General features: G+C 43.9%; 1 protein-coding gene across 7 annotated transcripts in view; it reads right to left on the reverse strand.

Moving 5' to 3' along the window:
• The window catches only part of LOC8053556 (vacuolar protein sorting-associated protein 13A), an 80268-nt gene that overhangs the window by 24732 nt on the left and 42784 nt on the right, over positions 1-12752 (reverse strand). For 5 of the 7 annotated variants that reach the window (XM_042291792.1, XM_040213997.3, XM_040214001.3 and 2 more), the window contains 9 exons: positions 11996-12076; positions 9494-9714; positions 8900-9017; positions 8428-8562; positions 7810-7899; positions 5738-5959; positions 3833-3919; positions 3467-3580; positions 3298-3384 (listed from right to left, as the gene is read on the reverse strand). In XM_042291792.1, coding sequence (XP_042147726.1) covers positions 3298-3384; positions 3467-3580; positions 3833-3919; positions 5738-5959; positions 7810-7899; positions 8428-8562; positions 8900-9017; positions 9494-9714; positions 11996-12076 — 1155 coding nt within the window. The remainder of the gene's footprint in view (positions 1-3297; positions 3385-3466; positions 3581-3832; positions 3920-5737; positions 5960-7809; positions 7900-8427; positions 8563-8899; positions 9018-9493; positions 9715-11995; positions 12077-12752) is intronic. The other 2 variants (XM_040214000.3, XM_040213998.3) reach the window with 1 other exon arrangement.

The raw sequence follows: 12752 nt of genomic DNA on the forward strand, positions 1-12752 counted from the left end.
GGGGGGAGGCGGACCACCCCGGGTGCAGCGCTCAGGTGGGTGTCGCGGCGGGCCTCGAGAGCGAGGGAGGAGGGGGGGGGGGGCCGCTGACCCTCGGGACGCCACTGCAATAGTCTTCCAATATTTCCAATATTGTGCTGTCATTGGCACCCCATTAGATAAATTGGACACCATTTAAAATAAAGTGTCAAGGGGCATCCAATGCTGTCAAATATGTATTGGGCAGTCATTGGCACTCCACAGGACAAATTGGATACCACTTCCAACAAAGTGCCAATGGGCTTCCAAAGTTGTCTAATATTGGGAAGTCATTGGCACCCCATTGGATAAATTGGATATTATTTCCAGTTAAGTCCCAAGGGCCTTCCAATGTTCTCCAATGTTGGGCAGGCCTTGGCACCCCACTGGATGAATTGAAATTGACTTCCAATGAAGTGCTAACAAGCAACCAATGCTGTCAAATATAGGGTAGTCATTGGCACCTTACTGGATAAAATGGATACTACTTCCAATGAAGTGCCAATGGGCTTCCAATGTCGTAAAATATTGGGCAGTCATTGGGACCCCATCAAATAAATTGGATACCATGAAGTGCTAATGTGCTTCCAATGTTGTCCAATAATGGGCAGTTATTGGTACTCACTGGATAAATTGGATACCAAGTTATAAGAGGTTTTCAATGTTGGTCAATATTAAAGAGTCATTGACATTCCTTTTAATAACTTGGATACCATTTTAAATAAAGTGTGAACTGGTTTCTAATCTCACTTGCTATTGAGGAGTCATTTACATTCGATGCAATAAACTAGATACCATATTCAGTAAGCTATAAAAGGATTTTTATGATTGTACAAGATTGGTAATTCACCGTATGCACTGAATCAGTTTTCTAATTGCCTTAATGAACAATACTCGAATTTTGTTCGGTAACTTTGATGACTTATTGAAATATATCTCAAAGGTTGCACAATAATACAAATTCACAGGATAACTGGGATCTCCGTGTCCTAGTTGCCAATATTTACGACATCAAAAATTGTTTGAAAAACTTCAGTTTATAACCGTGTCAATATCGGACCAATTCAAAATGCTGCATTGACGTTTTTACGAAACATGATTGAATCTCTAGCTCCAGCACCAACCTCTCGGCTCTAACTTATGAATAAAAAAGGTAAGATGTTCTGCACACCATCATGTTTTGTCAGAACCTTGTGGTCTAAACGCAAAGGTAGCTGCATCGTAAGTAAATCCAAAACCCCGCTCTTCACCGCAATGCTCACACGATTGTGTCTCGCGAGTGGCAATGAACCTTTTAAAAATAACTCCAGCAGCATAATACTTGTCATTTTTACATGCCGAGGAGCACGAGCTAGTTCATGCTTCATTCTTGATTTTAGCTGCGACTGCGCGCTTTCTCGACTGTGGCAGGATTGGCAATTTTTCAAATGCTGCAATTGTGCGCCTTCTACCGCGCTTTGGGTGCGTGTGCGACAAAGTGTCATCAAAGGCAGAAAGCTCGCGCTCGAGGTGGAGCATATTTTCTGGTTTATAACGTTCGGTGGCACTTTAGAAGCAAAGACGGCATGTGCACTACTTTGATGGAAGCTTAAGATATGCAAGCGCAGGTACGCCCAAAACTTCGGCTACATGGCCACAGAAACTTGTCCGCGCGTAGGTGAGGTTGCACCATAGCATATAGCAGGGGTGGCCAAGCTTCAGCTCGCGAGCTGCATGCGGCTCTTCACGTGTTAAAGTGCGGCTCGCGGCCCCCCCTCCAATCACATGAGCGCTTCCCCTAAAAGAGATATGGAATGCGTTTTAAATCGAAAGACAGGTTGCGGTTTGGTAGTCTTGTGCTCTTGCTACCTTACGTACAGTTTGACTGCTTTTAACTCGGATAGATTGAAAGTAGTTTGAGTTTTGTTTATGGCTCCAGACAAAAGTTGAAACACCTGAAACACCTTAAGTTTTGGGAATTAAGATATCCAAGGCAGTAATGTTTTAAACATCCGCATTAATATATAGCTACAAGTTGGAGGTTGGTGCTTCAAAGGGAAATATTTTTGTCATCTCTATTACTCTGGCTGATTTTCAAATGACAAAAAGGGCCGACATTCATTGGTCTTGCCTTGGGGGAGATGTCACTAATGTAATAAATGAGAATCATTAAAAAATTTGATGTGTGTGGTCTTTTAGGGTAATGCTAGCATAGATATTTCACTTTTATTTTATCTGGCATCAACTGTATTAAAAACAAATACTACACATGATACAATGAAATGGCCTATCATTGGTTGCCAATATCAGGGAAACCTGGTAACTGGATAACTACATTAAAGAAATTGGTTTGTGATTGGATACAAAATTGGAAATGCTGGGATATAATTGGTTAACATTATTTCACTAAAATGGTATATCATTGGACACCAATATCAAAAATTGTGGCATAATATTGGGTACTAATATCAGAAATCGCGGCTTAATATTGGTTACCAATATCGGAAATCCTGGCGTATCATTTGATACCAATATCGTAAATCTTGGCCTGTCATTGGACACGAATATTGGTAATCCAGGAGTATCATTAGGATCCAATATTGAAAATCATGACATAATATTGGTTAGACACAGTGGTATTTAATTGGATAAATTAAAATGCCAATACGTATTGAAATCATAGTGGAAGTAACCCCCGATCGTCAATGGCCCAAAATGGGAGATTTCACTGGTCCAACCTTGGAGTGGGTTGCACTCCAATTGGGTCTAATAGTGGAATCCAATCTATCCATTATTGTGCCAACGTTGGGCCAGCACTGATGTGCTGCCTGGTACAGTGCTCACCAAACTTATACAGAACATACAAACTGCGTCTAACGTGGTGAGAGCGCAATCCTAGCGGTAGCTAAATGGCACAGTGCTCAACATAGCAAACCGAGCATGGGAGGTTGCTCGGTCAAAGTTGAAATTGCAGCCAAACCGCGCACAATGCGTTTTCAGTGCTACTTATGCGTGTGATGGGCATGGCAAAAAGCGTAGATGAACCAGCAGGCAAAAATGTTGCTACGTCGCCTCCTTTCAAGCCACGATTTCGGTCTTGACCCAGCAGTCTCCCCCACTTGAGTTGTTCCATTGAGCGCTATGTCCCGAAGCAGTTCTTTGGCTGCTGCTAGGATAGTGTTCCCATGAGATAAGACACAGTTTGCATGTTCCACATAACCTTGGTGAGCACTGTACATAAGTCTACTCGCAATGACATCTCCAACACTGCCAAGAAGACAAAAAACGAGACACACATACCCTGGTGTTGTTGACCACCAGAAAGAAAGGCGTGATGCTGATGATCTTGGAGAGGTTCAGCTTTGACATCTGGATCTTCAAAAAGAACTGCAGAACGAGCAAGATATTGTGATTGGTAACAAGCTTAATCCTCGTGCAACTTTGCCAGTTTTTTTTGTTTTTTTTTTACCCTGTACTTCTTGTTCCTCTCTTTGTCCTTACAGACGACAACTCCGTTGTTCCCCACAGTGTCAAGACAGAAGGATGACGACCAGCTGGAGTTGTAGACGCGGATCTTCGCCTGCTAAAAAAGTTTATTATTGTTAGCAAGCGTGCAAATCATGTTCCTTGTACAAGACATATTTAAGGAATGCAACGACGTAGAGTAGACAGTTGGGCGAGTTGGTAGTTATTGAACATAGTGACAGTTGCGCACACAGGGACAAGGACAGAGAAGAGGAACACGCTTGTCTGTCGCCTACGTGTTCCTCTTCTCTGTCCTTGTCCCTGTGTGCGCAACTGTCACTATGTTCAATGCAACGACGGTCGACATTACCTTCTTGTGCTTGCGCTTCTTGAAACGGAACAGGAGAAGCTCCTCCGAAGAGGCACTGCTGTCGTATATGACGTCTGAGTTGGATCCCTGAAGGATATATTTAGTTAGTGGTCATACATAGCTGGCACTGTCTATACTTGAGGGCAACTTTCTGTGACATTTGAGAGGAAAGGAGGAGAGCGTGCGCAGAGCTTTCATTGGTGCTCAGCCTGGAAGAGGGCATGTGTGCTCGTACCAATTTGACTGCACTGCCACAGAAAGTTGCACTCAAATATCTTGGCGACACTGTATTTGCCGTGGTAGTTTTCTTATTGTCCAAAAGTTTCCCGTATTTATAATGATTAAAAATTCAATTATCGTTATTAGTTAGACAAGAAAGCTGAAGAATATATCAGAGACAGGAGAACTTACAACCACTAGTGTAGAGTGAAGCAGACGTAATAGGTCTAATCAAGTTTATTTGCATTTGTTGATATATGCTCGAAAATAGATATTAGAAAGAAGCCTTGGTATAGTTCAATATAACCTTACCACTTGCCTGTCTACTATAGCTACCTACTGTAAAGCACAGATGGCATACAAGATGGGTAAAAGGTTAGCACAATCCTACTGACCCTTGACGGAACATGAAAGTCTATTGATTGGTTGGTTGGTTGTTTTGGTGTTTATGGCGCAAAAGCTACTAAGGCCATAGAGCGCCAAAAAAGAGACTATTGCTGGAAAAGGTTTGGAGAGAAAAAAGAGGCTTTAGTAGCCAGTGATTAGATAAAAGATGGTAATGGGGTACCAAAAGGTAAAAGGGTGATGGGCATGATTTGTAGGTTAAGAAAGCTACAATCAGTGTAGAAGGCCGATACTATCTAAAAATTTGAAAACATTAGTATATGTCACAAGTGAATCATCACTTAAGAGCAGAGCTGGGTGTAGTGGGACTTGTTCTTCATTCAGTTGCGAAAAATACAAAAGCCGTTCTTCATGATAAGCAGGACATTCAACTAGAATATGAAGAATGCTTAAGGCATTGTCACACTGCTCACAAGTGGGGGCATCTTCCCCACGAAGGAGGTAGCCATGAGTCAGATGAGTGTGACCAATCCTGAGCCGGCAAAGTACAACCTCAAAAAAGCGTTCCTGGTGGCATGCATTCTGCCATTCGCTCAGAAGAGGTTATCATGTGCAACTTGTTGCTGATTTCTTGGTCCCATTCAGCCTGCCATTTGCACTTAATGTGACGCCTGAGAAGGCCTTTGTAGTCTGCATAAGTGAAAGTCTATTGATCTGTTGCGTTTCATAGATTTTCATGCTCCGTCAAGGGTCAGTAGGAATGTGTTATCCTTTTACCCATCTTGTATGTCATCTGTGTCTCCTTTATCGAGAATCCAATTAGCATTTAATAAGACCGATCTTGACATTTTTCTTTGTTCATCTGTGTCTCCTTTATCGAGAATCCAATTAGCATTTAATAAGACCCATCTTGACATTTTTCTTTGTTCAAACCAGTTTACGTTTTATGTGCGAAAGTGGATGTCCTTGAATTACCTATTGTAAGGCGGGTTCTGTATAGTCTTTCAGTTTCTGTTATCTGTTTATATTTTTCATTGTGACAAGTATTTTAATGTTTGATAGAGTGCTGTTTTAATTTTCTTTGTGTGCACCACATCATAGACTGTAAAGTTGTTTGTGGGCACGTAAAATAAAGATTTATTATTATTATTATTATTAAATGCATACTGTAAGAAAAGAAAAAAAAAGAGTTTTATCAGATAAAGAATGCTGCATACAAAATTGAATATTTCCATATATAAAACTGGCTCAAAAGAGTGCCACAGTAAGGTAGTACTACAATAAGCCAGTAGGAACCCACCACAGGTGACTATTGTAGCTTTTCGTTCCATTTCAACGTACCCTGATCTGCAGGGGCAGCCCGGTCTTGTTGATGACCCAGTAAGGGGAGTAGAGGAAGACCTCGAGGCTGCAGTCACAGGCCAGCTGGATGCTGATGCAGAGCTGGCGGTGCATGCGCTCGGGCTGAGCCTGCTGGGGCTGCATCTGGACTCCCTTGGCCTCCTCCAGGTTGCCCGACAGCTCCAGCTGACCCCGCCATGATGAACCGAGGTAGTAGGGCACCTGGGGAGGGCAGCAGAAGGTTCGAGACCCCAAGGGCGACGCACTGGCCCGTGGCTTTATGCTGTTTACATAGAATCTACATAGGCTAGGGTTTCATTAGTAAAAAACCAAAAAATCGTAACGCAAGTGGTGTAACGCAAAAGCGTAACGAACGCGTAACGCAAAATTTTACTGCTATAATTTGTGGGGAAATTGGATTACAGTGGACTCCTCTTAAACGGAACTCGAAGGGACAGAAAAATTTGTTCCGTTTATCAGAAGTTTCATTAAAGCAAAGCACATAAAATGAGTGAAATATGACTTTATTTCACAAGCATGATGTCCAGCTAATGTAGCTGACTAGAAAAAAGAGGTAATGGTAGTTTGTTTTGCATTTTGTAATCGCTTTTTGACGAAGTAGGTGTGCATGCCTTGGAGGTACAAAGGTTTCTGTTGACTGCTGCACCTTCCCCAGAAATAGTCTTAAAGACTAGGCCGTGGCGCTTTTTAAAACGGCTGAGCCAACCGTCGCTCATTTTGAAGTTATCTATTCCCAACTGAGACGCAATCTCTCCAGCCTTTTCTTCGAGGATGGGGCCGCTGATCGGGAAATTAGCACTTCGCGCGCGCTTAAACCAGAGAAAAAGGACGTTCTCTATTTCCTCAAAAGGCGTCTTTCGCATCCTCCTTCGGTCGGTGGCAAAGCTTCCGCGCTTTACAGCGTCTTGAATCTTTTCTTTGTCCTTTGATATCCTTGAGAGTGTAGACTTCGGGATATCGAACTTCCTTGCGATCTCCGTCTTCGAGAGGTCACCACGATCCAGCTCTTGAAGGATCTTCATTTTCGTAGCAAGCGAGATCGCTTGGTGCGGCCGCTTTTTTACCGCTTCCATCACAACACGGCAAGCGGACGCTGGTTTGTGTACTCGATGGTAAACGTGACGCGCAACAGACGAGGCGCTAACCCTAATGGCGGTAGAAAGACTGGATTGGATTGCCTTAATATAATGGCTTGGATGGATGGATGAATGGCTGTACCGTACCCGCCGTACCCTTTGTAACGAGCGGCACCTCGCGTCACCTAGCCTAACAACTTTTTTTTTTTTTATAATAATATTTGTATAAATTTTGTTCTAACACAACCCCTTTTCCTTTAAAGTGTCCTCAGTCTTGGCTATTGCGTACTCCATGGTTGTGAGACTGCTGTAGCTATTTCCGATGTCCGCGGTCGCCATGGGTAGTTTCGGTTTCGGTCCCGTTTAACCGAAGTAAGCAAAAAGGGGGGTTCCGATTACCCGAAGAATTTATCATTAAATACATAGGAAACCAACCGAAACAACCTTTAGAGTTCCGTTTATCCGAATTTTCCGTTTAAGCGAGTTTCGTTTAATGGGAGTCCACTGTAGTTTAAAATGACCATATGACATCATGACCAAAGCAAGTGGTATATAGGTGCCAAATTCGGAAGAAGTGTGTTCCGCTCAGTTCAGCAGATGGAGTTCGTGCAACATCGTCGGCATGATGGTCATTCCGTGACACCGTCCAAGTGACACCATGACGTTGTGCGACACCGTGACGGCCACTGCGACGTTACATCACACGACACAGTGACATCACGGTGTCATGCCCTTCTGTCGTGTGACGTTTGTCGCGTTACACCATTATGTGACTTTACGTGAAGTGGTGACGTCGCAATGACACGCGACAGTGTCCGTGTCATGCTAACCCCACACGACTCTAAGCATGCCGCACCTCCTGAGTCTCTGGGCTTTATCCCTGGGATTATGATACATCGGCTGTTTGGAAGCAGTTATTGTGACAGCCCAGGTTCAGATTCTAAATGGGCAGTCAAGATGCGAGAGATTACACACCTCAATCGAAACTTGTTCCGCTTCGTTTGGCGCAATGGAAAAGACGGGAACCAGGTCACCCTCGTCGAGCTTGACTTCTTCGGAGGATTCCTGCGGGAAGAAGAGAATGATTCCACAACAAGAAAGGCCCATAAACCCAGAAGGAAAACCAAGATATGCACAAGATAATACAGTCGAATCTCGTTAATTCAAACTTGCAGTTAATTCAAACTAACATATGCAGGTCCTATCCTATGCATCTCTATGGGAAGAAACTCCCAATAATTCAAACTTGGCTTTATTCAAAAAATTTCCGGTCCCCCTCGAGTTTGAATTAACGAGATTTGACTACATAAATTGACCCCAATAAAAGTGTGTCAAAAAAGTCTAAATTAAGTTATTATAATACTTATATGTATAGTGCTGCCTTTTTAGATTTGACGTTAAACTGCAACACTGTTGTTTTTATTCTGTAGCATCTAAACCATTGCAATATGTCCTAGGTACACACTGTTTAAAAATGTTATTTTCCCCTAAATGAATGACAATTCATCTAATGCATCTGCATTGCTTGGTTGCTCGCAGTCTGAACTAGCAAGAGTGAGAAATAAATATATCTGCCAATATCGAGCCTCTTACTTTGAAGTGAAGTTCGATGGGGTAAGGTAGGCTGTTGTGAATCACAATGGGAGGCACCACGTGGAGGGTGCAGTTTGGCACAAACATGGTTCCTAGGGCAGGAACACGAGCATCCCTCGACTCTTTGCAGACCACCTGTCACCGAAAACGAAAAAAGGGAGTCACAAAGACCGTTCATTGCACCCTTCCGTGAGAGAAAAGCCCCAAGTGACGTGAACAAAGTCACTGGCGGCATAGCTGTGTGCATGCAATTGTCTGTGCAGCCTGAGAACTTGATAGTTAGCTCACAAGCAATTCCTTTCGAAATGTCAGGGTCCCTGTTCTTGATGTGTGACAAGCTACTTTATGCGTAGCTCCAGCTAAGAATGACATATAAATACCCCCTCGACTTCGAAGGCCTCTTAAGGACAGTAAAAGGTGTCTGAAAGGTGATGATGATGTGACAGCAGGTCAACATTGGAGGTATGCACACCTTCATCCAAAAAGGTTGCTTGTCCCGGGGGTTCTTGGACTTGCAGCTGAGGAACTTGGCACTTTTGTGGCAGAGGGCAATGTCTTGGGACCAGAGGCCATCTGTTGAAAGCTCATACCTGATTGGTTCAAAAATAAATTTAAAACGATGGATCAAGATCAAGGGTCTGCTGAACAAGGATTCCATTCTAGATGTTGATTCGTAAGTGGAGATACAGGTATGGGGTGTTAGCACACAAACTATGATCTGTCAAAGACTTGTACACAATGTCATATTTTTCCATATATTTTAAAACGTTACAATAACCGGGAGTGCCTTCCCATAATCTTTCCTCTGGCATGGGCTCTTTGCTTTCAATGGTGCTTGAGCAGTATATAAGTTTCAACCATGTACATGCCCCCAAAGCACCATCAAAGACAGTAAGTTAGTACTGTAGGTACAACATCCAAAGAAAGACTATCTGTCGCCTCTAGCGTGTCTATGACTATCAGTAATTTACCCTTCCATATACCGAGAGAAAAAAATAGCTTTGTTTTATAACTTCCAAGGTCAAGCATCACAGGCAAGTCCATGATGTCAAGACTGGTTGCATACCCTGCACAATCCTGCGTGACAGAACTTGGCTGAAGGTAGATCTTGGAATGGTAAGCCACGAACAAGGGCACGTGGTACACCTCCTTGGGTGCCAGCGTGGCCAGACGGACGTGCGTTCCATGAAAGGGATTCTTGGCGTAGCGTTCGGCAGAGACTCCCACCGCTTCGAGGCTCGACCTGGCGCATAGCAGCTGCACCGGCCGCGGCAGGTGGTTCTCCAGCTGGAAAGAGGGTGCGGGAAAGTGGAGGCTTGCCGGCAACGATATGATGCCAAGCTGCATTTGCCCGTAATTTCCATGCTCGTCATTTTCGTTATCTAATTAGAAAAAGATTGAGTCACGTGGACCCATGGCCACGGCACAAAAACAAGGATGCTGCAATCATTTTGACAGGAACCAAATTTGCCCAAATCTCACGAGAAATAAATCTGCATTAAATTTATTGTGCATATCAAATATTCATAGGGGTGTCACCAGAGCTGATATACACCAACTCAACTCTCCTACGTCACGCCGCGGTGGTGGCGCGCCGGACGCACTTCCGGTCTGGGGCGGTGGGCAGAAGTCGCCGTGCCAGACATGCATTCCTGTGTTCCTTTGGAAGAAACGAGACAAAAAACCTGCCTTCTCGTCAAAATGCTGCGATGGGGGCTTTACAAAGAGAGTCTGGGAAGGTTTGAAGATCAGTTTTCATGTGTTTTTGCACCCTCCGTTCGTCCGAGAACGTCAATAGCAGCCGTGAAAAGGGCAAACCTGACGCTGTCGAACTACGATTGCGTGTGCGGGCCACAATTTGTAGTCGCCAGATGTATTTGCTTTGTTCCAACATGACCGAGAGAAAACCCCCAAGTTGTTCGGACCACCCACGGATTCAGTGCGTCTTCAAATTCACACGGCCGCCTGATCGTTCGAACTTTCGTCTGCTCTTTCAAAGTTGTCTGCTTTTTGTCGTCTGCTCGTTCAAACAAAAGCGGCCCGTAGACCAAACTTTGACCCGGTGATTGCAATAAGAAGTAATTGCAGGCCTGAAACGACTTAAGTAGGCTCGGTGTAAGCATTAGATACAAGATGTTGATCATTGGTACCGGTGGCCATCACCTACTTGTTACGCTTTGTCTGTTCCCGCTTCCGATTTTCAGTATCGACGTCGATCATCGCCGCTACCTTCTCCACTTTTGCAGCACGAGGGTCGTCGCGACCGAAAATAGCTAGAAGAGTCTCATCATGGTTTTGTACGTCCATTCTGCGGCGGTCATGCAAATACATCGCCGCACGTCAAATTATTTATGCAAAGTTTAGCAGCGTAACGAGCCTTGATGATTTCGCTCAGGCGATTAAAGTGGTAAGACATTGCGATGAGGACGTAGAATCGACAACTCCAACGCGAAAAAGAGTATGCAGACTCACACAGACGCCGACAACGTGACATTCGAATGGTTTGTTGACGCGGGACGCGGTGCTTCTTGCCCGTACTCCATTGCGCGTGCGTTCCAACTGTCGTCTGCTCTTTCAAACTTGGCTGCTTTTTGTCGTCAGTTCGTTCAAACGACAGCGGCTCGTAAACCAAACATTGACCCGGTAATTGCGATAAGAACTAAGTGCAGGCCTCAAAACACTTTTGAAGGTTGGTTGGGGTAAGTCGGCTAAGTGTAAACAGATACAAGAAGTTGTTGATCATTGTTACCAGTGGCCATCACCGACTTGTAATGCCCGATTCTACTTGAGGTTTTCAGTATCGATGTCCACCATCTCAGCTACGGTCCACGCTTTTGCAGTCCGAGCGACGTCGCGACTGAAAATAGCGAGCAGAATCTCGACGTGGGAGTCAGGCTTTAGCGCCCATTCTGCGGCGTCCACGTGAAATGAATCGCCGCAAGTCACATTATTCATGCAAAGTTTTGCCTCGATAGTTTTGCTGAAGCCGCTCAAGTAGTCAGACATTGTTAGGAGGACGTAGAATCAACAATTCCAACGCGAAAAAGAGCACGGGGACTCCCACCGACGCCGACAACAACGCAATTCAATGGTTTGTTTATGGGCGACGGCGGGCTTCTTGCCCACCATCCACGGCGCATGCGCGGCGCCGGTGACGTCCGCTAGGGGCGCTCCGGTTTGTTTGTAAACATGAGTTGGTGTATACCTTGTATTCAGCAAGCATTATCTGCGAAGGCGTAAATGTTAATGCGCATATAGTATATGTCCAGAAGTGTTGCCAAAGCTGGCCCCTTATATTCAGCAAAGATACAAAATTTAATTTGGATTACATGCCTAGCAGTTAACTCCATAGCTGCCACCTTGTATTCAAGATACCTTAGCTGCAAACAATTTCGGGACTACAAACCAAGTCAAAGTTTAGGAAACATCAAGCCAGTTGTAATAATGCAGCAGAGCCCTTTTACAAAAGTTTCCAAGAACCAAATTTCAAGCCATAGAGTTTTCAAGGCACTGGAAAGTTAATCTCTAGTGTGACTATGTTCAGTACACAGTACAATTCAAGTCTTACCCTCAGAGGAGAGCGTGTAGTGACGGTCTTCCTCCCATTCTCGATGCTTACTTCTACAATGAAGAAGTACCTCATCTTGTTCTAGAGAAACAGAACAAACGATAGTAGATGAGAAAGAGCAATGCAATCTTCGATTCACCGAAATTTTGCAGATGGCCAAGAAAATTAGGACTGCATTTTGACACCAACTACTACACATTAAAATAGACACTCATTATTTCAAACTCCAGGAAGCCACCAATTTTGTTTGAATTATTGGAAGTTTGAATTATCAGAAATTCATCTAAATATGATGCAAGATAAAGTTATTATTTTTCATATTAATGGTTATACATACAAAGCATATATTTGATGATTTCCTCTACATAAGCCTACTGATCATATTGAATGGGTTCAGCGCAAAAAAAACAGCGCAAAAAAGACGAAGGACCAGTAAAAGGAAACACACAGACACAGCGCTGTGTCTGTGTGTTTCCTTTTACTGGTCCTTCGTCTTTTTTGCGCTGTTTTAACCCATTCAATATGACCATCAACCAACTTGCCCAACTTTCCACCCAGCGCTGTGTCTGTGTGTTTCCTTTTACTGGTCCTACTGATCATAAGCAGGTATGCCACATATGAAAATTTGTGAAATGTATGTCATAAGTTTACTTTTCTCTCAAACGCACTGCACGGCAAATTTCATAGCAACTTGCATGAATGCTGTGGCGAGGACCTATGCCATGCCGCCACTTCACATCGTCCGCACAAGCTGCTT

Source organism: Ixodes scapularis, unplaced genomic scaffold, assembly GCF_016920785.2.
Source record: "Ixodes scapularis isolate PalLabHiFi unplaced genomic scaffold, ASM1692078v2 PGA_scaffold2__306_contigs__length_199485367, whole genome shotgun sequence".
NCBI lineage: Eukaryota > Metazoa > Arthropoda > Arachnida > Ixodida > Ixodidae > Ixodes > Ixodes scapularis.